Raw genomic sequence first — 27,688 nt, forward strand, 5'->3', positions numbered from 1 at the left:
TACACTGGACAAAGGAAAGTCCTGCACTACATCTGGGAAGAAACCCTGCAGCCAGGAACTGACAGGCTGCCGTCTCCTGCGCCCAGCACGGGCAGAGAACGTGGCATCCAGGAATTTCCATGGGGTAGTTACCAAATACACAGGGCAGCCGATTCGATACCCAGTGAGGTCGCTGGGAGTCTTTCCATTGACATCAAAGGACACGGATAATCCTCAATGTCTGAGTATGGGCACAGCTCCCCCTAGATGTGAGTGGCAGGAGATTTGATTGAGAAGAGGACAGGATTCATTCCCACTAGGAATGGCCTGGTTTCCTTTGGTGCAGTGCCAGAGAGAAATCTGAGGAAAAGAAGTTAGCAGGGCTCCTATACATTTCAGTGGACCCTCCCTCACACAAGTGTCCAGGCAGATTCAGCTCAGAGAGGCTGGCCCCAGCCTGTATGCCCTGTTCAGTACACCAGTCACCTCAGGGGGCAGATGGCACCACCATCCTGAAAAGGGAAGAAGGGCTGAATAGACATGCAGGTTCCTTAGCTGAAAACCCAGTTCTGAGTCCCGCAGCCTTGGGAAAGGTCAGGATGTGACCTTCACATCATGGGCCCAACTCCAACACTCTGGGTTGACCCGAATGAACCATAAAATGCCTGCAGCACGGACCCACCCACTCTAAGGCAGAGAAAAGACTGGCCCTCTGAAATCACAGCTGGGGAGAAGGGGCAGTCAGAGGGGGAAGGGGAATCAAAAGAAGGCACCATGAACATTAGCATTGCCACCTGCCTGTTGAAAGAGGGGAGGGGACATGCACCAAGTCTGGATGTGATCCCTTATCAAATCGATGGTGCAACAGTCCCCTGCTGTGGTTTGGCCCAGAGCAACAGCATCCTGCAGTGTTGTGTGCACGGGTGTCTGAGGGTGCAGAAAGCCTTTGTTGGTTTTACTCAGAACAATGCAAACAATATTGAGCTTTAGTCACCTTGGAGGGAGGGAGAGAGAACTCATCTCAGTTTTATCACATTGATATTTAAATGACCACAGGAGCCAGCACTCCCTGTAATGCTATACATCTATGTTCTATGAGCGTGAAAGAATCACACTGCATAAGAGGACAAGAAACAATCCACAAACTAAAATAGCAGCTCAGGAGAGATGCGCAGGGCCCACGATCTGGTGATGCGCTAGGAGTGAGGTTATTCAGTTGAGCAATGCACTTCCTTCACTTGCAGGGATTGCCCCCAGGGTCTCAAGGCTCTAAAAGAAACGGCGGATAAAGAAAGCGAAGGACTCCAGGTAGGAGAATTACTAGCCTATAGTTTCTTCTGTATAAAAGCACATCACAGGAATACAGTACAGTGACAGCCCATTGAAATCTTCATGCAGGAGAGAGGGTTGGATTTTCCCCTCTGTCTGTGAAGTTAAAGCTTTATAAAGATGTTCATTGCACATGACTAGCACTATTAAATTCTACTGAAAAAAGCCAAGAATAAGAAAATAATTCATCAAAATAGAAAATTAAAGGACACTGAGGTACAGCTCAGTTCAGAACACACCACGCAACACCACCACCATAGCAGAGAGGAGAGCAGCAGCCTGCAAAGGAGTCATGAACCAAGGAGCCTGAACCAAGGTCTTTAGGTTCTGTTTAGCATGCTAAGTTTGTAGCTGAGCGACCATATATTCCAGGAGTACTTACTGTACTAATCTTGACATTGCTATGCTTGAAGGTTGTACAAAACAGCAGATGGATCAGACTGGTATCAAAAAGATCAATATCAATTCAAGAGCTTGTCGACTCTTTTAGTAGACATGAAATAAAATAGCCACAAACAAGAAATTAAGCACAGATTGAAGCAAATCTTTCTTTTGTGCAATAATAAAAGGAAACTCACCAGAAAACTGAAGTTGGAAGACCACTAACTGTCCCAGATAATTTCATTAAGTGCTGTATTTTAAAAGGAAAACAAATACTTAAACACGTCAACTCCTTAGGAAATGTTTTCCCACCTGCAGGTGGTAAAATGAACATCTATGAAATTATTATGAAACAGAAAACACTGTCTCAAGAGAGCTTAACAAATTCAGCCCCCAAAATACAGCTATTTGCTAGGTTATGTAGCCATATTCAGTGGAATGGGAGGTGGTCACAAGTCTAAGACAAGGAAGGATTCCTAGAGTAAGAGCATGTGCAGGTTCCTAGTTCCAAAATTAATTTTGTCTGAAACAAATCAAAACTCAGATCTGGTGTTTCCAAAATGAGCACGCAGGTGGTGGCTCTCTATCTCCAGTTATTTATTGAAATGCCATAACACTCAGTGTCCTTTCTGTGAAAACTCACAACTATTTACCACCCTGTCTGCTAGCTCTATATACTGCAAAAATGTTCCCTTTGGAAAAGAAGCCAAATACCTAGTGCTCTCCAGATTATAACAGTGGAAATGCAGTTACTGAGTTATGTTTATAACCAAACCCAGAGCAGAACAAACAGCCTTTTGCTTATTGCAACTGAGGTATTGATATCAAATGAACTGAACTGTCCGGTGCTGCGATACCAACTTTCAAACTGCTCCCCCATCACATGCTGAAAACAATAATAGGGTAGGTTTAATGACTGTGCATCCCAACAGACAGAACTGATGTTAAAAGTATTTCAGTTGGCGAAGAGAAAAATGAGGAATGGAAAGAGACGTGCAGAGAGAAAGACAAACGCATGTGGGTTAATGAGGACAGAACAATGAGCACCCAAGTAAAACACCACCTCAAGAACAAACATCTTCAACAAATAGAATAGGAAGCAATATTATGATGCAGGTTAGACCGGTGAGAAATGAAGACAAATGAAAATCCTCAGTGTGTGGCTATTGCTTGACAAAATCATACATCAGAATGATGCACTGTCAGAAATGGATTTGAACACACGAGATCCAGGTTGCTCTTTGGGATGAAAATGGTGAACAGAGGATGCTGGCGTCAAGGAGACGGGGCAGCATAACGTTCCTGGGATCCAAGGAGATGTAGACAAGGCATGTAGCATTGGCTTCGGAAGACAGACACTGGAAATCTACTGTGACTTGGCAGAGGACGTGGACTTCAGAGAGACTTGTGCTGGGGACCTTAATCACTTGCAACGTGGTTCTCATTTTGTAAAGTGTGCCAGCGTTCAATTTTCTTATCCTTATTCTTCAGACACTCGTACCAGTGTTTCAAACGCTCCCCCTTGGCAGTGATGCCCAGCTGACATCCGCCTGCAGGAAAGAAGCAGGCAGGACAGTCAAAGAAGACACCAGGGTTCCAATTACCCATCTCTGTGGTGCCACTTTTTTCTGTATTTCTTTTTTTCCTCCCCAGTTTAAAATTTCATGTGAATTTAATGCTGGCAAAAGGGCCCAGACTGACAAGCTCTGGAGACTGGGGTCTTCCAGTCAGCACAAAATAGAGGCAGCACCACGGATGACCGAAACTCATCTAAAATGGCGCCCCAGTGGGAGACCCTCACCCCACCCGTCCACACAGGACAGCCTGGACCCTAGGAGTTCTGAACAGACCAACACGAAATATTTCGTTTTTAAAACCATGTTCTCATCCTACAACCCCTCCTCCTATTATTGTCGGCTTAACCCAGCTGAAGTAGCGTGGTATGGGAGATCCAGATGCACTTTACAGTACCCTGCAGCTGCAGCTGCAGAAGTTCTTCCTGTGGTGCGATCCTGCTGGGATAGAGGAGCCGCATATACAGGTTCAGCTACTTTGATATTTATGTACAGGGTGCAGGCAGAAGAGAGGCAGGGAGATAGCCACGCTGATATTGGGGGGTCTAGCACCACGCACTATTGATACCACCTTCCCCTTCCTTCAAGCGACCGGGCTCTGGCTCCTCCCTGCTCAAGGCACGTGGCTGAGAGCAGAGCTGTCTAGGCACCCGCCCGTCTGCAGAAAGGCCACAACCTGGCCTGAAGTTTCCTTGCTCCCCAGGTTACTCTGATCTAGAGCCAAGCATCAAGTTAGAGTTCGAAAAAGGTGCTGACCAAAAAAAGGGGTCAAATGGGTAAATTTTATAAAATCAGCCTAGAGCAGAATCCGCTCGTGAGCCAAGGTCCTCTATACAATGGTGCAACATGAGGAGTTACAGCTGAGTCACCGGACCTGCTGCCCACGAGGTCCTACTTCAATGCTTAAAATGAAACTTCTTTGTATTTCAGAGCATTGACGAGGAGCTAAGGACAGGTGAGTCATTTAAAAATCACTGAACACTTCAAATACAGAGAGAACGCTTTGTGGCAGAGAGACTGCAGCCACACTCCGATAAGCCCAACCCATTCTTAGCACCCTCCCCACCAAAGTGCCTGCCGTTTTTAATTGCACCCAGCACCTTGGTCACTTCCACATTCCAAAGCAGAGCCGGCCAACTGTCAGCAATCCTTTGCCTCTGACCTGGCACTGTGTGCGACCTCAGAGTGACTGCAGGGAAACACCCTGTTCCCATCAACCAGCAGAGAGTAGACAGGCCTGTAACTCACCGATATAATCGTTAGATTTGCCAATATCATAATCCCAGACCGATATGTCCAGTGATTTCTTGGCCAGATCGCTGTGTTTTATGTCATAGAAAAACTCCTGGAAAGCACAAAGTATTAAAATTACACCCAAACCCCAGCTTTAAGAGAAGAATCTAAGGAAGCATTACATTCTAAAGCTTATTGTGCACACTGAATTTAAAAGACTCACACAGAGATTTAATAAACTGCTAGCAAATAATCATACTCTGCTCTTTGACTGTGGATCATATCCTTGGCTCTAAATGCACGTACATGGTAAGTTTTCTCCCCTTATAATTATCATAGGCATTTGCGAGGCCCCTATCAAGCGGACATCTAGGCCATGGCGAGGTGCCAGGATTGTCCATTTTACAGACTGGCCAACTCCAGAGCCAGAGGTGAACTCTGGCCTGATTCTCTGGGGTGCTGAGCTGCGGGTGCTCAGCACCTCTGAAAAATCCGTTGGGCCAGGATTCCCCCCCCAGGAGTCCAGACTGCCAGTCTCCTGCTCTGACCACTAGGCCACCCTGTGTGTTATTTTGCAAGTCACACAGTAACAAAGCCTCCTCAGTCCAAGGCTTGAATGGCGGGAACCTGCTCTTCCCTTCAGCACAATCTCTAGACATAGCAAAGGATCAGTCATAGAAGGACGGCATTTGTCCTTTGCGAAGCGAGGCTAAACCCAGGAGAACAGCTGCCCGAGGAGCACCACTGTTCATACTGCCTTTTTAAAGCCAACGGAGAAACTGGAGACCAGTAATACAACCCAGCCCTGAAAGGTGTGGGGTGCTCCCAATTCTCCTGGAAGCCAGTGGGGATCAAGGATGCAAAGTACCTCACAGAATCAAGCCCTCTGTAAGGTAAAATGTCTTATGGGGAGCTTGTGTGTCATCGCTGGGTTTTTTTTGTAATAATAATTCAGACTATCCATACATTTCAAAGATGTTTTAACCATGATCCTTTCCAGCAGCAGGAGAATGTGGTGAGAAGAGTTCTGGTCTAGGGGACAACAGTCAGTTTCTTGTCAGTGTCATCTCAGCAATCTTCATTTACATGCACTTCTTCTCAGGAGTTTCGAGAATTTGGAAGCTAGTTATGAAACTGATCACACCCCAGAAGCTTTCCACGTAGGGTCAACATAACCCCTGCTGCTCACTTAGCCCAAACTGTATTGTGGGAAGAGACTAGGTTATAGTGGGGCCTGTGATTCGGTCAGTGCAGAGATCTCAGCCATGTACCTGTGGTGTAGAATCATGATTTAGTTAGATCACTCGCTGTCTCACAGAGGGGGAGACGACACTCAATTATTGGGATTGATCTAGCATGTATATTTCTCCCTAATCAAGGAGATAAGGCCAAAATATCAAACGCTTCAATTAGGCTGCCAAGATTCCTGACTCATAGAATCATAGGACTAGAAGGAATCTCGAGAGGTCATCTAGTCCAGTCCCCTGCACTCATGGCAGGACTTATTATCTAGATCATCCCTGACAGGTGTGTGTCTAACCTGCTCTTAAAAATGCCCAATGATGGAGATTCCAAAACCTCCCTAGGCAATTTATTCCAGTGCTTAACCATCCTGACAGGAAGTTTTTCCTAATTTCCAACCTAAATCTCCCTTGCTGCAATTTAAGCCCATTGCTTCTTGTCCTATCCTCAGAAGTTAAGAACAACAATTTTTCTCCCTCCTCCTTGTAACAACCTTTTACATACTTGAAAACTGTTCTCATGTCCCCTCTCAGTCTTCTCTGCTCCAGATTAAACAAACCCAATTTTTTCAACCTTCCCTCATAGGTCATGTTTTCTAGACCTTTAATCATTTTTGTTGCTCATCTCTGGACTTTCTCCAGTTTGTCCACATCTTTCCTGAAATGTGGTGCCCAGAACTGGACACAGTACTCCAGTTGAGGCCTAATCAGTGTGGAGTAGAGCAGAAGAATTACTTCTTGTGTCTTGCTAATACATCCCAGAATGATATTTCCTTTTTGCAACAGCGTTACACTGTTGACTCATGCATCTGATGAAGTGGGTATTCACCCAAGAAAGCTCATGCTCCAATACGTTTGTTAGTCTATAAGGTTCCACAGAACTCTGTCATATTTAGCTTGTGATCCACTATGACCCCAGATTCCTTTCCACAGTGCTCCTTCCTAAGCAGTCATTTCCCATTTTGTCTTGTGTGCAACTGATTGTTCCTTCCTAAGTGGAGCACTTTGCATTTGTCCTCATTGAATTTCATGCTATTTATTTCAGACCATTTCTCCAGAACATTTTGAATTATAATCCTGTCCTCCATAGGTGGCGATTAACTTTGTACTCATTTATTTCAGAAATATCCCTGAACAGTATGAAGACAGGAAGGAGTCTGAAAAAGCAGTTATCGCTTGGCAATGCCTTGTGTTTTACACGCACAAAGAATTAATAGTTTGTCCCATTTAAAAAAAAATGGATCCACCCTTACCTCATTAAATTCGGGATTCAATGTCTTCCTTTTAATCTGCGTCTTATGCTTGGCCTTTTTCCCCACGTCAGGTTTCAGCCAACTAGGAGCAAAATAAAGCAGTTTAGAACTGAAGTGAATGAACAGAGCCAGCTTGCAAGCTAAAGAAAAAAGAGTTTCTGGACAGGAAGAATAGCAGCTAAGGAAGTTAAAACTTAATAAAAATAACAAAATGGAGTAAAAAAAAAACCTGTTTCAGATCATCAGGTTAAAGTCTAAGACTAGAACAATTAACTTTGCACTAGTTACTGAACTCAGCATAAATCTCTGTATATAGATGCACTGTTGGTACTTAAATTAGTAAGACAACCTTTAAAAAGAATCATGCTAAATCCAAATAGCTAGCACCCCTCTCGCTTGGATCTGTTGTAGAATGAGCTTGTAGAAGAGATTGCACGGAGGCAGTTTATTTGTAATCTGCTCCGCAATTTTCTCACAAGGCACCTCGATGGAAAATTGCGATGATCAAAGAAATGGCTAGAGGAGTGTGAAATTGCCCAAGGGACTAAACTGGAAATACACGTAAACTCAAAAAGGGCTTCACTGATGCTAGTGAGAGCTACAAGCGTGGCGAGGCTGAAATAATCACGACACTGACAAGCAGTAGACAAGTTGGTTATTATATGATGCCAAACCACTTTTAACCTTCATAGCAAGCTACTCCACTGTGCCTCTGCTCCAGAGAATTTCAAGAGTGCGCAAACACAAACTAGTCTAGAGAGACTCGAAAAAAACCCCAACTACTACTGATAATCAATTAGCATTTAATGAAGCACAGATTAGCATACTGAATTCATTTTACTTATAAGTATGGAAACAATTAGCTGTCTTAACAGTCCAGTCCAAACTCAATGCTAAATTGTACAGTTTGTGTTAATTAAATCTTTGTTTAAATTACCTTTGAAAGTAAAAATCTCAGTGTTCTATTTGTTGAGCATGAGAGAGAATGAAGCACGACATTGGAGGAAAAACATTCAACTTTGTTGAACAGCAAACAAGACTTGCAGATGGCTATGGGCAGGGGTTATCAGTGTTTTTAATTTCATTTTTTAGGGGGAAAGTGTTCTTGTTGTAAGGGGACAAAGGAAATGGAAAATGACCAGGGGGGAGGGGGGGCAGGCGGAATATATGTGGTTTAGGTGTAGAGCAGTGGTAAGCAACCTATGGCATGCAAGCCGAAGACGGCACACGAGCTGATTTTCAGTGGCACTCACACTGCTCGGGTCCTGGCCACCAGACCAGGGGGCTCTGCATTTTAATTTAATTTTAAATGAAGCTTCTTAAACATTTTTAAAACCTTATTTATTTTACGTACAACAATCGTTCAGTTATATCTCATAGATTTATAGAAAGAGACCTTCTAAAAACGTTAAAATGTATTACCGGCACGCAAAACCTTAAATCGGAGTGAATAAATGAAGACTCAGCACACAGCTTCTGAAAGGTTGCCGACCCCTGGTGTAGAGGGAAGTTCTATCCCAAAAGGATAACTGTGGAATATCTATTCCGGATTAAGAGGTTCAAATTAAAATTTGCCCAGTTTACAAATGGATGACATGTCATTTGACTTTGCAGCAAGCTGAGAACGTGAATAACTGTGTGTTCTTCCTGCCTCTTGCAGTGTCACATGTACCTGAGTTATGGTTTAAAAAAAATAAAAATAAAAATGCATATTTCTGGATGCAGTGAGGCATCACCACCATGACGTGCAGTAAAGGCCAGCCTGGCTCTGCTCATGGCAAGGACATGGGACAGATCAGAATCTGGGCAGCAGGGATGAACAGCGAATCTCGTATGCACCACCATGCCCTGCAGCCAACGGCGAGACTGTTTTGTGTATATACCACACGATTATCAAGACTTCAATCACGGTGGGTCAGCTAATGAGGGTCTGATTCTCCACTCTGCTACAGCTGTTTTACACTGGTATGTCTTGAGGAGCGAAGAATCAGAACCTGAGTTTGGAATCGCTCTGGAATGCACACAGAAAAGGCGCATCAGAAGCCCACGTAGTATGCATGTATTTGCGCCATGTGAATGGCAGCATGCCTCATTGCAATCCCGAAGAGCCTGCAGATACAGTTCAGCTGACAATGTCATTGGTTTTGCATGAAGCTGGATAGAATCCATTTTACCCTTCCACTGTTGTATGGGCTTTGCAGCAATAATGCCAGTTAAAATGCATTTCAGGCAGTGAAATTCACGGAGCAGGTACATGACAGAATTAGAAGCCACCATGTTTAACAGAGTTATTTCTCTGACAATAATCAGGCTTTAAGGTAACCCACCTCGCACACACTCCAGCATGGAGTTTGCTCCCCGCGCGATGGCACAACAAACATTTCAGAACTTTTGGGTTCCAACTTACAGTTTAACGAAAGGATCCGAGTATCCATTGGCATCCATGGCAGCTAAATGGACACAACGGACAATGCCAACAATCAGGCCTCCCTGCTGGGTGCTGTACATGAGGGACACAAGGATCTTTCCTCGTTCTTCCACATCACCACCGCGGTCTACCTATGAGACGAAGCCAGAGGATTGAGTGGGGACTGGGATAAGAGAGACCAGAAACACACCCATACAGGAATATGGAGCCAGGGACTCACCATAATCCATTGCGCAGGAAAGAGGAAATGACTAAGGGAAAAGCTTGAAAATGAACCACACGAGATAACAGAAGGAGGCGAGGAAGTGTTTAAGCACAGGGACCAAGGTGACCAATATAATGTGCAGAAGCCACGTCCAGTTATTATGATTCTATTTTTAATATTCGATAAAGATTGAAAAGGTTTGTATGTGTCAGTTAGGTTAAACTCGGCAGACCCCTTTTGTCACATAGACCTCCCCTCTTGTCACATAGAGTCTGAAACAGGAAAAAAGTGACAGCTCACGGGGGAAATGCCTGAGTCCTCCAGGCCTGCAAAGCAGTCACAGAAACTCACCTCCACTATCAGCATCAGCACCACAACTAGACGTTTGAGCTGGCACTAGAGAGATATGCACATCCCACCCAAGTGGTAGCATGATGGGTTCCCCCATGAGATACCAGAGCTCAGGAATGACCTTGGGATCCCACCCCCCAGCGGGCTCTATACTGGGGGCATCGGGAGAGCAATTCTGTTACTCACTCAAGAGGCGGATAACAGGAAAGCGGTGCACTCTTAGGGTACGTCTACACGACAATCAGAGATGGGATTGCAGCATGTGTAGCTGTACCCAAGATAGCATCACTCTAGCTAGCGCAAGTACCAATAGCAGTATGTGCAAGCCCACCCAGGACCCTGGCTATGTACTCCGACGGTAATCTACACTGCCGGCGCTTGACTGCTATCAGCACTCAAGCTAGCTAGCTTACAGAGAGCTGATATATTGGCAAACACACCTCCAACTGCAGCACTGTCATACCTAGAGCATGACTCTTGCTATGGCCCTGCATAGGTGACCTGCATAATAAGCAGCTGCTGAGATGCTCTCGAAGTAGGATTATAAAATAAAAAAGCTATCATTCACTAGTGGCACCAAAAGGATAGAAAACAGTGCCTTTTGCCCCTTAGCTAAGGATGCCCTTTGAAAGCAGAGCCAGAGGAGCATGGGCAACATCGCTTCTTACCTCCTCTTCGTACAGCGCCATCCCACGAGAGGAGCCAGTTGTTCCAGCCCGCTTCATCTTGGAATAGGAACAAAGACAGATTCCCTTTAATAACTCCACAGGCAGAGAGAGGCCCCTCCCTACAGAAACAATATTCATGCACACACCCAACAGGTCAAACTCAGCCACGGTGCCCACTCACTGATCTCGGGGGAGGAGGGGTGTCAATTTCTCCCACACACCTACAGGCTCTTCATTGAGTGATGTGGCTTCTGTCCACCCACCGAACTTCAAGAGTTTCTTTATTCCTATTTTCCGATGGCCAGAGCCATAGATCTGAATCTATTCCAGGCACACGGGAGTGCAGTCTTTTCCCCACCCATGTAATCAGACATCTCACCTAACTCACCTTCTGGAAAATTGTGGTTGGATACTAGATCGCAGGGCACTCTCTTGTCAGGAGAGCTACAGGCCACCAAACTACTTAAAGCAGCTTGTGGGTGTCCATATGAGTTATTTCTAGGGAAGGAAGACACCCATATTCCAAAGCTGTACAGAGGAGCATGCAATATGCTACTTGCTCACGGGGTCAGTCCTTTATCTAGGATTCCTCCTCTAGTTTTAAACAGTTGGACAGGAACGCCACATAGGCTGCTCAGACAGGTTTCTGCTAGAGCTATTAGTGATCTTACCTCAGCAGTTTCCCTTGTTGAAAGCCTGTGAGCAAAAATCCGCTCTCAGCTCTAAAGTAGTGATATCAGCTCTGTTACGCTGCTCTTCCTACATTTACAGAACTGTCTCTGGGAGACCAGGGTACAAGAGTCAGCATGCAGATCCAAGAGCAGAGTTTTGCCCTTTGTCCACATCACAGGATGTTTTCGGGGTACAGCGGGGTTAATATCTTATAAATTAGACTTGTGCTAGTCCATGGAACAGAGTGCCCCGTGCACTGACGAACTGTTCATCACACCAACAGGCTAGGCAGTGCTTGGACCAGATTCTGATCTCCATGATGTCCTACAATGAAGTTACTTCATATTTATACTGCCGCAACCGAGACCAGAAACTGGACCTAAGGTTCTGAACACCTTCCCAGAGACCTTCACTTTCACAGGTCACATAGCCACTCAGGAGTCTCAAACTCACTGTCACTCCAAAGTCCATTGAATGCTACTTTACTTCTGGTGCTTGATATAAATGACAACTTAGCAGAACTTCATGAGACTTACCGGTATTACTCTCTCCAAACAGATGTTGAAGTTCTTTTTCTGGTTGGATTTGAGTTTCTTCAAAGAAACTCGAGTTTCACCAATAAATTCATTGTGGCCAAATTTGTCTTCATCGCACACTGAGATCCTGAATTGAACAAGAAAAAGGACCTAATATTGAATGGGCTGGAGCATTTCCCAGCTCAGACTCTGTGCTATGCAACCCAAAAAAATTGTTTGCAGGAGTAATGTAGACAGCAAACCCTAAAAATCTCACATCTAAGATGGCTGCTCGATTTGGCAGGCTCGATTTAACTTCTGACCAGAGCTGGTTGGAAAACAGAATTTCCTTTCCTCAAGAAATTCTGGCATATTTTAATTTGTTCCAATTCAGAGCAAAAAGCCAAAATTTTGAAATTTCCTGCGGAATGGAAATTCTGAAAAACATCAATTCAGAACCACTGAAATATTTTGCTAGAATAATGTGAAAACATCTAGTTTCAATAAGTTAAAAACATTTCATTTTGATAATGTCAAAATAGAATATAAAATATTTAATATTAAATAGACAATATATTATTTAAATTATAATAGTACACAAGTTTAAAGGAAATAAAACATGATGAAGTCAAAGTGAAACATTTTGACATTATCTAAACCAGGGGTAGGCAACCTATGGCACAGGTGCCGAAGGCGGCAGGCGAGCTGATTTTCAGTGGCACTCACACTGCCCAGATCCTGACCACCAGTCTGGGGGGCTCTGCATTTTAATTTAATTTTCAATGAAGCTTCTTAAACATTTTAAAACCCTTATTACTTTACATACAACAGTTTAGTTATATATTATAGACTTATAGAAAGAGACTTCCTAAAAACGTTACAATGTATTGCTGGCACGCAAAACCTTAAATTAGAGTGAATAAATGAAGACTCGGCACAGCACTGCTGAAAGGTTGCCGACCCCTGATCTAAACAATGTTAAGACTTTCTTCCATCAAAAATTTCATCTAAAATCGACACATCCCCCTGAAATGTTGTGGTTTTGATTAAGCTGCATTTTCCGATGAAAAACTGTTCCTACCCTACCCATTCAGCTCTACTTCTGCCCAATTTCTTGAAGGGTTGCAAAAGTAGATAACTTTAAGTGCTGCAACAGGGAATGACACTCACTCCTGTGCAGAAGGCACACACAGTTCCCCATCACAGTGCACTTTCACAGAATCAGAGAAAATTAGGGTTGGAAGGGAAACCTCAGGAGGTCATCTAGTCCAACCTCCTGCTCAAAGCAGGACCAAACCCAATTAAATCATCCCAGCCAGCACCTTAAAAAAAGCCTTTAAGGAAGGAGATTCTACTACCTCCCTAGAGTAACCCATTCCAGTGCTTCACCATCCTCCTAGTGAAAGTTTTCCTAATATCCAACCTAGACCTTCCCCACTGCAACTTGAGACCTTTGCTCCTTGTTCTGTCTTCTGCCACCACAGAGAACAACCAAGCTCCATCCTCTTCAGAACCCCCTTCAGGTAGTTGAAGGCTGCTATCAAATCCCCCCTCACTCTTCTCTTCTGCAGACTAAATAAGCCCAGTTCCCTCAGCCTCTCCTCATAAGCCATGCGCCCCAGCCCCCTAATCATTTTCATTGCCCTCCACTGGACTCTTTCCAATTTGTCCACATTTTTTCAGTAGTGGGGAGACCAAAACTGGATGCACTACTCCAGTTGTGGCCTCATCAGTGCCGAATAGAGGGGAATAATCATTTCCCTCAACCTGCTGGCAATGCTCCTACTAATGCAGCACAATATGCAGTTAGCCTTCTTGGCAACAAGGGCACACTGTTGACTCATACCCAGCTTCTCATCCACTGTAATTCCCAGTGTAAGACACTGGGATTTTGTCTTCAACTTGCCTGAGTGTTTTCCTTTGCATATCTTCATCCGTAATGCCATGATACACCAGTGTCTCATTCCATATGGGGTTGCGAGTGTTACGCAGAGTCTTGGTCCTCAATTTGTTTGACTGTTGGGTTTCAAAAATTAAAACAAAGGACTAATCACACACACTGTCTGCAGCCTAAAATGGTTCCGGGTCAACCGTTATACAACCAGTGGGTCAATCCTGTGATCTTTCCTCACATGAGCAGTCCCACGGTTCCCCTGTATTTGACTTCATTGAGGGCCACTCACCCAAGCAAAGTATTACAGCCTAACATTTTTAATTTTTTTAAGTAATGTCTGTAAACCAAAAATCACCAAACTAGTCTCATTTAAGAGTCAAACTACAATCCTCATCATTTGACCCAGATGCACAGAGCCTCTTCTTCTAAAGGAAGTTGAGGTGTTTACCATGCCATGGCAGTTAAGATGATCAGGCACAGCCCACTGGAAAATGAACTTTGTGGCCTAAAATAAATGAAAAGCCTAAGAAGCTGGAACTTTCTTGCTTCCCTCTCACTTATTCATATTTACTTACTATCGGCCAATTCAGCCCTCGTACAAACAGAAAATTAACTGATTCCCAAGTTAGTAAAGTCTTGGCTTCTGCATCTCTTGTGCCACATGGGAAAATTATTCCTACTAATCAAGTTTCCCCATCTAGGTGGGATTCTCTGCTTGGGCAAGATTAGTAGCCTCTTTCCACTATTGCGAAGTAGAAAGATACACCATAGATGAGAATTGGATGAACAGAGGCATGTAACACTAACAACAAGATCCCAGATGCTTCTAACTGGAGAATTTTTTTCCAATGTATGAAAAAAAGGATGAGAAAGGAAAACTAGCCCAAAACACTGGGGACATAGACTACTCAGATCTTACACTAGGGAGGGATTCTGTCCATATTTTGTGGTTGTGCCAGAATGTTTCTTTTGTTTTGGTGTTTGAGCCAATCTGATTCCAAAGTGCATAAAGTGTAAAATACAAACTTTTTATTAACATTATTTTGAAAGAGGTTGGCATCTCAGTCATTTCCTTTAAGTATAATTCAGCCAGAGAGAGAGAGAGAAAAAAAAAATCTTTGAATCCCCACAGGAAACAGAAGAGACATTTGTTAGGCAATGGGCCAACAATGTTCATTTCTTCCTAGAAGTTTTCTCCACTGAATTCAGTTCAGCTGGTCCCGGGAGCGAGAGTTTACAGAGCTTTCTTTGATGAGGAAACGAATTGGCGCATTTACTCACTTGGTGGATTTTTTTTCACAGTTCTAATTAGAACACGCAAAACCTTCAAAGTAAAATTGATCTTTCAGACTCTAGTAATAATTAGATTTTGTGTCAAATGTTTTGTGTTGCATTAACAATGTCACCTTCGTGGAAGCTTCTCTGTGCTCATTAACTAAGTATTAGTCTTTCGAGATGTTCTGTCCACTGCTCACTTCTGCAAGGCTGCTGTGAAACATGCAAAACTGAAGGCAATACGAAAAGACACTCATCCATTAACAAAGGCCACCAGGCTGAGCTATTCTGCTCCCTATTCATTTCCATCCAGAATTAAGGAGGCGCTGATACCCTTACAATAATAAGCACTTTGCTCCACTAATGGCAGAATTGACTTCAATGGGACAGAGGCCAAGGTTCTATTTAACAGCAACGAGGGCATTAGAAGCTGGTCACCGGGTGGAGAAGGAGCCTGCTTGGTACACGGTGTGTAAATAACACAATCAATCCAATTAATCTTAATGTGCCAAGGGAGGGAAAAAAAAAAGACAAGAGCTGACTCCGAGACAAAGAAAAATCCAGATCCAGATTGAGGAACCAGCCAGAGATTCCAGCTGGTAGAAGCACCTGCAGAAGCAGCCAGTGCAGAGGGTCCTGCTGTAAACTCTCCAAGGCAGAGACAATCTGCTGTTCTGTGTTAGTACAGGGCCTCCCACCATAGGCCCCACTCTTGGTAGGTCCTTAGGTATCACCGTAATTAACATGATTAAAAAATAATCAGATTCAAACTTTTCCAACACAACAAGTGTTCTCAGCTCTGGGGTTTTAGATCAGCCTGGTGAGCCAATCCCATCTGTTCACATCCAGATATGAACATCAGCAGTGTTAAGGGGTCTTCAGATTGGTCGTCTCATGGGGTAAACCCTAGAAAGCATCTTTTTTCTGAACGTTAGTGAGCAGCCATTGGACAGGAAATATCCTAGAAGGCCTGTGTGAGCTCTTGAGTGTGTCAGGGAACAGCAGAACATTTAGTGCAGTTCATCTCTACCAAGTTACTGTAGGTTTCACACTTCTGATTTTCCAGGACCTACATCACAGAATCTACCATCACCATTCATCCTAAGAGATGCAGGCGTCAGGAAGGTTGCTTGGCCCAAGACTTCATTTTCTTGAGCAGGTCACATACTGGATAACAGCAAGGAGCAACTGTGTACCGAAATCAGAGGGGAGAGACCCAGGCAACCTTCCAAATATCTACAGGCAGCTGCCTTTGCGACCTTCTCTCATTCCTTCCACGCACGCTATTGTTATTTTCAATTTTAAAAGTATCAACACTCAGGATTAACGCAGCATTGTAGGTTTCTCTCTCCATGTGGAATATTTTTAGGCCTGTGAGCTGAGATTTCCAGAGCAGCCTAGAGGATTTGAATGTCAAACTCCTATTAATTTTAATGGGAATTAGCCATCTTAGTTCTTTGGAAAATCTCCACAGCAGTACTGTAATATTTTTGTTCACAGTTTCAATGTAACAGAGTTAAGCAAATGAATTGATAGATATTTACCTTACTGGCTCCTGGCAATAGGTGCAACTTTACATAAGGATCAGCTAAACCATTGGAGTCCATTGGTTTTAAGCCCTAAAAGATAAAGAAGGGGGTTAGCCTTCTTTAAATACAATGCGGGGAAGGATTTAGCAATAGTTTATTACAAAATACAAATTAATAAAGGGAACGGAAGGTATGTGCTGGATAAAGCAAGGCTTTTTGTTCTGAATAAGCGGAAAGCCCAATATCCAGTCTCAACACTGAACCAACACTGTGAATTCAGCTTCTAAATATCAGACCAATGCTACTTTCTGCTATCAACTTCCTCACATTGTGTTTGAGTCCTGTGCGACCTAACAGACAGATCTGCATTATTCCCAGTCAGCTTCCAAACTCACATTCAAGAAACAAAGGTTTGCCTCCATGTCTTCATTCCCTACAAAAGAGAATGATGAGCTAGCCCGAAATGACACCGCTGGGTTTAGCACAAAGAGGAGAGACCTCCTTCATCCAAAAAGTCATTCCTGAACATGTAAGAGGACTGAGCTCTTCCAGAGAGAGCGAATGAATGGGAAGCTGGGATGCAGTAGGAGATGAGGCATGTTCAGAGGTGCACGTTGGCATTTTCAAAGTGGAAAATGCTGCACACTTCACTACCACTGGCACATATACGCACTGGAATTACGAGCCTTCTCTACAGGACAGCGAAAGCAGGAATTCGAGCATTCAATGGCATTCACCCTACAGAATTGGTGAAATGTTAACATCAGTTTCCCCTCAGGCCTGTAGGATCCCCAACTAACTTCAGTGGGACCAACCAGAGTTCTACGCAAGGAGGAGAATCAGGCTTCAGGACTTTACCTCTGTTTCTCAAGGCACTAGGGATGCAAGTCCATCCTATAGCCTCACCACAAACTACTGAAACACTGTTGGCTGCAGCAGAAAGCGCTTGGGCCTATATTTTCCCACGTGACTAGGGATTTTGGGTGCTCACCTCAAGGCACCTTAAAAGGGGACTGATCATCTAGAAGTGCTGAGAAACCACCCTCTGGAAATCAGACCCATTTTAGGTAGGCACCCAAAATCACTAACGGCTTTGGCAAATTTAGGCTTTTGTCTATAGAACTGCATCAGAGTTAACTGGGGTATTTGCCTTTATCAGGTGTTTCAGTTTGAGATGTTCACTGCTATGGGAAATCAGACTGTGTTCATCAGATCTGAGGTTTGGGGAATTTTCACTGCAGAGTGCAGCCTGTTCCCATCAGGCAATATGGAGGAATGGCAGCCTGTATTTTGGGTAGCCTGACGTCACCTGCTCTAACCAGATACGATATGAGCGCTGCGGGCGCACAGGCAACCAGGTATGTTATCTGTGAAGGTCAGCGGGTGGTGGGGTTACTTAGTGACAAATTCTGGATTCAGACCTGAATCTGTGCTGTTAAATTCAGAGCTTTTGTGGCTTCTCTGCTTTGTGATTTTAGCAGGAGCGAGAGTAGAGTTTTAGGACCTAGTCAGACATTGCTCACAGTGCTGGAGCTTGGGGTTTCACTGCACATACACTCAATGGCAGCTAAACATTGCTGATTTTGCCTGACAGCAAGAACAGAAATGGCAGGTCGACTGAATCATTACGAACAGGAATCATGGAAATAAAAGGCTGACGTCTTAACTTGTCTGCTGCTGTCTCTGCAAGGCCAATGCTCAGTTCTGAGAGCCTTGGTACTAACGGCTGTTGCAGGTGGTTAAAGGAGATGGAATTAACTACCCCAATTATTTTCAGTGTAGCTCAAGTAACTGTCCTGGTTACAGTTGCTATAATCAATCTGCTGCACATGGGCAGAAGTAATCCCGATAACCCCATGAGATGGCTGTGGGAAATCAATTAACCTGAGCAAGCTGGTGCATAGTTACAGTGCACTCAGCCTCTCGGATGTACCCCTATCCAGAATATGCATCTGCACGCTCAGGCATAGGTTGCCTCCAGCTAGGCTCAGGTCAAACATGTGATGCCGGCACGTGGCCTCTGAAGCCAGCTCAAGTCTCCATTATCTGCTCAACTGCTGCAAGAAATAATTACCTCCTCTCGTCCATCTCCTAACGAGCACAGAGATTCCAGTTCAGAGACGCATCACACTGGAAACTGCTTATTCAGGGACCTGGTGGCCTTAAGCAGCTGCGGTTTAGCTATCCTGCCTACCCAAGTCTACTTCAGCAGATACATGCGAGGCAGACACTAGAGCAGATGATGAAACCCTCGTTGTAACTTGCTGTGTTCAGGGACAGACTGTTTTTTGGGGGAGGGACCTCAGCAGGAGAGTTTGCTACCACTAGCCATCAGACTGAGCCCGTGCCTTGCTACATTTCGGGCCTGATACAAGACCCTCCCATCTGCCTTTTCCTGTGTGGCAGAACAGGGGCTCACATATGCCTCCTACCCTGGAAAGAACCACTTCTGCCACTTTTAGGGACAGCAGAAGTTTCCGAGATGCTCCCTACACTTGGAACGGGGACTCTCTCTAGAACCAGTAGGCACTCTAGCGCTGGAAGGAAACTTAGACGCGTTCAATGCAGCCCTAACGCCTCCCAAGTCTGCAGCGAGATGGAAGAGCAGAGAATCCTGCACCTCGCCCTTAAGGGAATTATTGTTACCTCCAGCACCCAGCTATTACAGAAATGGATATCACACATCCTTGTTAGTAATGCCTGTGTGGGTCACCTGGCTGGTGGAGAGAGAGAGAGAGAGAGAGATGGTGGCAGAACTAGCTTCAGTTCCATTTCATTCAGTTAGGTGGAAACCAGACTAGGTTGTGGGGAGCATATGAAAATAGAGAGAGGTGTTTCTGAAATATGCTCTTCCAGGGGAGGACAATGGCCTGTGTACATAAAATGAGCAGGTGCCTCTGCCGACCTTCTCCTAAGTCATTTTATTTTGCTCCAAGGGCACACTTACTTTGGCTTTGATGAGAGTGCAGTGCAAAGAGCTCTTCTCCTGGTCGTAGAGCAGACTGAACTCCAGAGCGCCCAGAGTGGCTAATTAGCAAGAGGGGAGAGGGAAAGGTAAGAGATGGTTTTATTAAGAACAAAGCCACTAGAGATATTTCATCCACCCGGCCTAGCAATACCAATATGAAACCCTGGAGGCTCCAAGCACCAAAGGCAGAGCAGCACTAAGGAAAGGAGGGTACCACGCAGTCCAACGCGTATTCTGCCATGCCAGTGAGAGCTGACAGGACGGCAATTCCATTCATGGCAACTCCCGAGGTTCTAAAATTTGTTTTCATTCCATGTTGGAACAAGAAAATCTTTTGAACGTTTTTACAAAAACGTGGCGGGGGGGGAGGGGGAGAGAGCAGGTTTAAAAGTCCCTGCTTGCCTGATTCAAAGGAGTTTTTCATCCCAGACCACCCCAATTCAGGCAGAGCAGGGGCTTGAACTGGGTCTCCCAGTGCCGTCACCAAGCGATAAAATCTCATTTCATCCAAAGCGTTCTGACCAATTCTCCGTACCATTTGCCTGGCAAGTCTCCTCCCAAAACTCACCCCAGGCAGAGACACCATTTTAAATTGCTGACTGTGACCTTGGCCGCTGTCTCCTAAAAGGACAGCACCGCTCTGCCAAGGGGCATTCCAACATTATAGAGAGCCCAAACCTCTTGGAGTACAGGGCAACCATGGTGCATCACATCACGAAGACTTCAACCTACAGCATTATGACACGCAATACATTTTAGCTTCTAATTTAACACCCAGAATTGACTATGGGCACAAGTAATTGGGACTGCAAAGGATAGCCTCTAACGACCTGGTCTGCAGGCTTGATCTATATGTTCCCCTTTGCTCTTGTGATTGCAAGTGAAAAATTGTGTGCATGAATTTAAAGGGCATTTAAAACACCGCAGCCATTATTTCACAGAGTCACCAACTAACCTATCATCACAGCATCTCCTGGCCAAATTCATGAGCTGCAGTAGTCAGAACATTATCAGAACAGAGCTATGCAAACATTTACCTGGAACACAGGGGAGGGACCACAGAGTTTTAGCTGACTTCAGTGCTCAGCATGAAAACAAAAAAAGTGACAGCACAAGCGAGACCTATTAATGACACAAAGCAGCTGCACAATGCAGATCACATCTTTATATGACCTGCTAGTGCACTTTAGCCCTGAACTTCAGCAGCTTCTCCCAAGTGAGCAGAGACTGCCAATTACCCCATGTTTCATGTTGTTTCCAGCCTGGGTTCTGCACACTCATTTCATTGAGTGCTCACCTAAATTTAACTGGAGAGAGGAAATGTTAGACACGGGCTCCCACTGCACTAAATTTCTTCATGGCCACTTTCCTCTCTGCCTAATATTTATGCACTGCCTCGTGGATCCTAAACCACCTTCGTCCTTCTCCCAGAAAAACGTTTGAAACCATGAAGTGATGCCTCCATGGAGTTCCTGATCTTCACTCTTATGGCCAGTAAACTCATGAATTAGGATGGGGGAGAGAGGGGCAATCTTAGTGCAGAACTACTGAAATCACAAGGATCTCTCCTTTATACAGATGGATCTGTCTACTGGCATTTCATCCAGCTAAAGAAAAATAGAGGCTTCACCTGAACTTCTTTTCATATGCGTACAAATGTGGACGTCTGCATTTACACACACGCTACATAATGGCATATATTAGAGAGAGTAAAATAAACTAAGGTCCTGGGGCCATAGGCTTGGGCACCTACATAGCTTTAAAAATCTGGGCCCTGATCCTGCAAGCCATGTCGAAATCAATGGGAGCGCTTCTCGAGGAAAGTTTGTAGGATTTAGCTGTAGGTCAAAGCCATAGTCTCCTCTCAGTCTCTGCAAATACTGTGCCTTTAACGGGGCTCTGCATTATCAGTTCAGTTTTTGACTTTCCCCTTTTTCAAGGTTTAAAACCAAGTTGCATGGAGTTGCCACTTAGACCCTTGGGCGCCTTCCTAAAAGGATGAATTATTCAACTCAAATGCTGAATTTTTGGAGATGGTTTGTTATTTTCAGTCAGAGAGAAGTGGAGTCACAAAATAGCACAATTCCCTCCCTGATTACTTATTTATCGAGCATTAAAAGCACTCAGTGGATGCCGGGAACATGACATGAGCCTCCGAGGATCAAAGCTGCAGTCACTTAAAAAGGACAGTGTTCCCATTTTTTGCCAAATATAAAACATTCAAGAGTATAGGGCGACATAAAAAACAGAACAGTTTCTCACAAGGTGCACTTTGCAAGGACCTGCTGACCTCACATTTATAGTCACATTCCCACAATGTCGCCCTCTGTGTCATCTCCAGTCCCCCTCTGAATAAGGGGCACTGAGCGCTGATGAAGCCGGAGGGAAAAGCAGGTCCTCAGCAATTCAGGATCTGGCCCGGACGGTTTGACACAAGGCTACGTACTTGCTTCATCAGAATCATAGCTGTTGGCCTCATCCTCTTCGTCATCCTGAGGCGGCAGGAGTTGACGTGCAGGTGGCACAGGCGGAGCAGCAGCTTGCGCATATGGGGCAGGCTGGCGCATAGTTCTCTCCTCTCTGGCTGCAGGCATCGAGTAACCACCGCCACCTCCTCTCTCATCCCTGGGCGCTGCTGCTGAATAGACCGGGTCTATCTGGGTCACTATGCAAAAGAAAATAGGCATTGAACACAGATGAGATGGGGTGCAGCACTGGAGACCAGAGCTCCAGGTGAAGAATGAAAGTTGCTCATGTCCAAAAGTTCAGCTAGGCCAGTTTTATCAAGGTTATTGGGCATTTGGGATTTGGATCTGCACAGTTCGTGATCCTACTTGATTTTCACAGATTCAGAGATTCTAAGACCAGAAGGGACCACGGTGGTCATCTAGTCTGATTTCCTGGATAACAGGCCAGAGAACTGCCCCCAAAATAATTCCTGTTTGAACTAGAGCAGATCTTTCAGAAAAACATCTAGTCTTGATTTAAAACTTGCCAGTGATGGAGAATCCACCACAACACCTGGTAAGCTGCTCCAACAGTTAATGACCCTCACTTACATTTACGCTTTACTTGCTGTCTGAAATTTGTCTAGTTTCAACTTTCAGCCATTGGATCTTATCAATTTTAAATTCCTCTTCCCTCTGCTTCTCCCACCCACTAGACCAATGCACCTCTAGCTTATTCTGTGGACTCCTTCATAAAAGGGAGGGATCGTCTCATGGCTTTTTTTACACTAAAAAGTATTTCCTGTCATCATTTTAAAGTTTGTTACCCAATACGGATTCACCCGCCAAGAATGGCTCTGCCGCCTACTGCCAGTCTGGCTCCCCACTGGTTTGAAAACCCCACCTGTAGATTGGTTTTGGTGTGTTGAGACATGAGATGAGCACTGGAATCCTTTCTATTGCAACAGTGACATGGATCTAGCAGTGGTTCTGCTGCCACTTTAAACCTGTTGCGATGATTTGATCTACATAAGTTCATGGAGGATAGGTCCATCAATGGCTGTTAGCCAAGAGGGTCAGGGACACAACTCTATGCTCAAGGTGTTCCTAAACAACCAACTCCCAGGAGCCCAGAATTGCCCTGTTCTGTTCATTCCCTCTGAAGCATCTGGTCCTGGCCACCAACAGAAGACAGACCATTGGGCTGACCCAGCATGCCCACTCTTATGTCCTTATTTCCATAAGCAAATCTGACATTCCACATTCTATGGGACTGCAGCTCATTTATACAGGTTCTTTCCCACTTAAATTGCCAGGTGGATGGGGAACCTGTGATGTGCTAAGGAGTTTGGGGGAAACTCTGCTTGGCTTCTGTACCTTGCGTATATTATACCCATGCTTGTGGTGCCAATACCCAAGTGGGCAAACTTTATATTCGTTTCCCCCCAAGCCTCTGTGTGAGTAAAGCTGAAAGCAAATACAAAAAAGGGGTAGCCTGGTCTACTGCCTAGAATGCAGGCCTGGGAGTCAGGTGACCTGGCTTCTAATCTGCCCCAGGCACTTAGGTGCTCAGATACCGAAGAGATGGACGTGGCATAAGGACCGCATTAAACAAAGGGGTCTGAGCATGGCCGTGGCGATCAGCCAAGATGGCTGCTTGGCTTACAGCTGATTCAGCTAGTAAATTAAGCAGGGAGGAAAATCCATGGTGAGCGAAAAATGAACTTCATCCTGGATTATTTCTTACTCCATTTTGCTCTATGAAAGCCACAATAACGCATTTATCTGGGGCCCTTTATGCTTCTACATAATGCATGTGCTAGGGGTTTGGGGTTTTTATCAGGTGATCTCTACATAATGGGGTTCTCACAGTTTCCTTTGCCGTGGGATTAAGCCGTAGGTGGTGGAGGTGCTACATTTCAAGCCAACCTTTCGCTGAGTCAGAATTCCCCAAATACAAGGGGCTCAGCCAAGGAAAATCTGAAAGCTCAGAAACAGATAGCTGACCCACTTCTACTCTCAGATCTTGGGATGAAAGCCTGAGGGGAATACAGCAGCACCTTGTTAATGTGAATTAATAGAGGAGATGGAATTGAATGCTTATAATTAACATCTTGAAATTCAAATGTGGCACAGCTTGTTTCTCCAGGAAGGCAAGGTGAAGGACAACATTCATTTTAATTTGAGCATTCTTTTTATTTTTTTGTAATACTACACAGGCAAAATTCTATTTTCAGTTACTCGGGTGCAAATCAGGTTACCCCATCAACATCAGTAGTTACTCCAGATATACATCAGGGTAAATGAAAGCAGAATTTAACCTTCTAAGAGGAAAAACAAAGCTTTAAGTAAATCATAACCTGCAAAATTGCTCAGAAAGCCAGTCCCCTGACCTGGCCTGTCAATTAACGTTGGCAGAGACTTAGCCATTTAATCCACCATCACGGTGCAGAATGAGAGAAATGGGAGCAACATAGAGAGATGAATAAGTGAGGCACACGGACTAAAAGAGGGGGAGAGCAATCTGCTCCCAATGCCACCATTAAGCCACCTTTTTTAAGCCATTTATCTTTACAGGCATGCTAGTAACATACCGACAGGTCACTAGCCTAGAAGAATTTCTTGCCCTGATGCAGAGAACAGGCCGTTTACAATATGGAAATATCTGAAATGGTGTTTGTTAAATACCAGAGATCAGATGGGTAAGCTACAGAAGAGACAGTTTAGGTGCAATAGCCCTGATTCATTCTGCTCTGAATGATATTTTCACTCCTAAATTTCCATGTTTTCCATCACCTGCTTTGTCCCCCTTTCAAAGCATTTTGACATAAGGGAGGGAACACCTCTTAGAGCAGGAAACTGTGTGACCCCAAATAAATGTGTTACAGTAGATGGGGACCCATTGAGATTCTTTACCTTGTCTTTCTGGATATCTCCCAGCGGGCCCAGGCTCTTGTCTGCCACCCACTGGAGCAGCTGTGGTATAAAAAGTTATCTTGTTATCCCGCAGCAGGCGGCAAAGCCAATGGCCCCTCAAGGGCAGATGATTAGGAACCTCTTCTCCCCAGCCCCGGGTTGGTCCTTGGGAACGGAGTCATTTTTAGCATTGATGAAGCAGCAGTAAGAGAATGGGGCATGCAACCTCATTCACCTCCTGGCACACGCCCAGGAAACAAAGACCTACCGGTGTGTGTGNTGTGTGTGTGTGTGTGTGTGTGTGTGTGTGTGTGTGTGTGTGTGTGTGTGTGAGAGAGAGAGAGAGAGACACAGACACACACACACAGACGGGGAGGATAACCCTCATCTACTGCAGTGACCAGTAGTGCCTTCAAAGCACAGTCCTGCACCCTGGGAAGCCATTCTGCACCATCCCAACACAAGCCAGCACCTCCATGGCACAAACGGACCCAGAATACGTAAAACAGAACGTGTACCTGGCTGAGTAGCCTGGGCAGCAGAGCTCTGACTAGTTGCTGGAGGAGGCCTGGAGGCTTGAACGGAATTGGCACGTTTTACACCTACAAGGAGGAAAGAAGATTAGAGGCGAAACAGAGCATTTAGAATCCGTAGACACGGGCAACTGCAAAGCCATGACAGCTGTTCGGTAAGAGACAGAAACATGCACGTCAGTGAGTGGCAGGAGAAAAATCACTGAATCTGCTCTATGGGTCTATTGCTAGTCATGTCACCATGGCTCCGTTAATCATCAATGGAGCACCACTGATTGACACCAGCTGAGTGCCTGGCTTTATTTTCAGAGAGGGAAGAGAACCCACCACCGCAACAAATTGCATTAGCACAAAGGCCGTCCCCAGCTCGGGCATATCCAGGCGGAGTATGTGAGAATTCAATTCAAAGCCTATATCAAAGTTTCCTAAAACAGGGTCCCTGCTTACCAAGCTGGGGATGTATTTGTACACACAGGCCCAGATCTGAAAGGTGTTTAGGCACCTACCTCCCACTGAAATCAAATAGTTCTGAAAAACTGGGCCATAGCGACTCACCTAGTACTAGTTTCTCCCAGCACCTTTCGCTATAGCAAGAGTAGCTGCCTACACACTGAGATGCTCAGATCCGAGGAGTAAAGTGCATTGCAAAACTGGGCCAGTACTATTGTCAGGGACAATGAGGCACAGAGCAATTCAGTGACTGACTTGTGGGTGCCCATTTACAGCGTGGACTGTCCATAGTAGATTCATTTTCCCCAAATTTCCCACCTTTGCTACTACCATTGCAGCCCTATTGGTGGCAGCAAGGGGACCAGACTAGCGTGGGCCAGTGGCTGTTTTAAACTCTGCGTCTAGCCCAGTTCAGAACAGGCTTAATAACATGAGGATCAAACACGCCAGCAGCCCCCAGAGTCCAGTCATACCAGCACTTCCACGGGTGCTAGCAACAGTGGAGAATGTTAGGAGAATAACCCGACGACAGCGTGGCCAAGACAGGGTTAAAATAGAGATTCTGGTCTCTAACAGCCAGATGAAAGGCAGCGTTACCTAACGACACTACAGGGGATGTGTGGCCCTGTGGATAGAGTGCTGGCAGTGAAGCAATTTGGCTCCATCATTGGCCTGCTGGGTGAGCTTGAGTGAGTCACTTCACTGCTTTGTGCCTCAGTTTCTCCATCTGTAAAATAGGGATAATGATGCTGACCTCCTTTGTAACTCACTTGGAGTTCTACCAATGAAAAGCGCTATATCAGAGCCCAGTTTTATTATTATTAGATGCTACTGTTTTCCCGGTTCTTCTCAGGTATTCTTTACCTGTGTCAATAACACACAGTTGACTTCACTCATTTCTTATTGCTGCCGTTTCAATGCTAGTTCCATGCGCAGTTCTTTTAAAACCAGCTGTGCTCAGGAAGCATGGCTTTAATGAGATACCCTATTGCTATATACAGTGAAACAAGCCAGTGTACTGCATGCACTTAACATCCATTTATCCACCCAGCGAAACGGCTCACTCCACTTTGTGCTTCTTGTGTCCAAAAAACGCTGGGCAACAGAGAGAGATGGACGTGAGAATATGGTGAAGGAGATGGACTTTGTGGCCAACAAATAGTGTGGAGTTTATTCCCATAGGGATTAAGCTATTCATGAAGAGCAGAACCATCACCCCCAAAAGCCAAAGAAAAGGGACTTTGAACAAGGATGCTCCATAGGGGTTGGGTGGAGGCAGTCTACTCCCAATCCCCCACTGCCAGGGGTACTGATAGATGCTCTCTGGTCACCACTGCATCCCACTGACTGCAGAAGTCTCCACAGCTGTGCACATCACTGTTTTCCCCCTTTAAAGGAAAGAAGAGGGCTTTGTCCAATAGAACCACATATTCTAACAGCCTGCCCTGTGCACAGCTCCAGGTGTTGCCCCAGCCACCATGACTAAGGCTAAGATTGTGTCACGTGTATTTTTAGTAAAAGTCCCAGACAGGTCAAGGGCAATAAAGAAAATTCACAGAAGACCCATCCAGGACATTTACTAAAAATATGCATGACAAAATTGGGAGCTGCAGGGTCTCCACACCACTCGCCACCCACCCACTAGGAGCCCTGCCTGCGGCAGCTCCCAGAGGCCCTGCTACCCCGGTAGCTTGGAGCTCCCAGAGGCCCCGCTGCCCGCAATGGCTGGGAGCTGCAGAGTCCCCCAAATGCCCACAGTGGCTCAGAGTTTGGGGGGGTCCCCGGTACCCCACAGTTCCCGAGCCGCCACAAGCTGAAGTCACAGAGGTCTCTGGAAGTCATGGAAT

General features: G+C 45.1%; 1 protein-coding gene across 1 annotated transcript in view; it reads right to left on the bottom strand.

Annotated features, from left to right (window-relative positions):
- Nucleotides 1-406: 406 nt before the first annotated feature.
- The window catches only part of RPH3A (rabphilin 3A), a 116,579-nt gene continuing 89,297 nt past the window's right edge, over nt 407-27,688 (bottom strand). The window contains exons 10-21 of the mRNA XM_075060132.1: nt 25,377-25,460; nt 24,829-24,918; nt 21,942-22,133; nt 19,475-19,554; nt 16,543-16,617; nt 13,736-13,845; nt 11,851-11,977; nt 10,643-10,699; nt 9,398-9,549; nt 6,991-7,072; nt 4,512-4,608; nt 407-3,239 (exon numbers count right to left, since the gene is read on the bottom strand). Of these exons, the coding sequence (XP_074916233.1) occupies nt 3,109-3,239; nt 4,512-4,608; nt 6,991-7,072; nt 9,398-9,549; nt 10,643-10,699; nt 11,851-11,977; nt 13,736-13,845; nt 16,543-16,617; nt 19,475-19,554; nt 21,942-22,133; nt 24,829-24,918; nt 25,377-25,460 (1,277 nt within the window). The 3' untranslated portion in view covers nt 407-3,108. The remainder of the gene's footprint in view (nt 3,240-4,511; nt 4,609-6,990; nt 7,073-9,397; nt 9,550-10,642; nt 10,700-11,850; nt 11,978-13,735; nt 13,846-16,542; nt 16,618-19,474; nt 19,555-21,941; nt 22,134-24,828; nt 24,919-25,376; nt 25,461-27,688) is intronic.

The sequence above is a fragment of the Chelonoidis abingdonii genome, chromosome 22 (genome assembly GCF_003597395.2).
Source record: "Chelonoidis abingdonii isolate Lonesome George chromosome 22, CheloAbing_2.0, whole genome shotgun sequence".
In the NCBI taxonomy this organism is placed as follows: domain Eukaryota; kingdom Metazoa; phylum Chordata; order Testudines; family Testudinidae; genus Chelonoidis; species Chelonoidis abingdonii.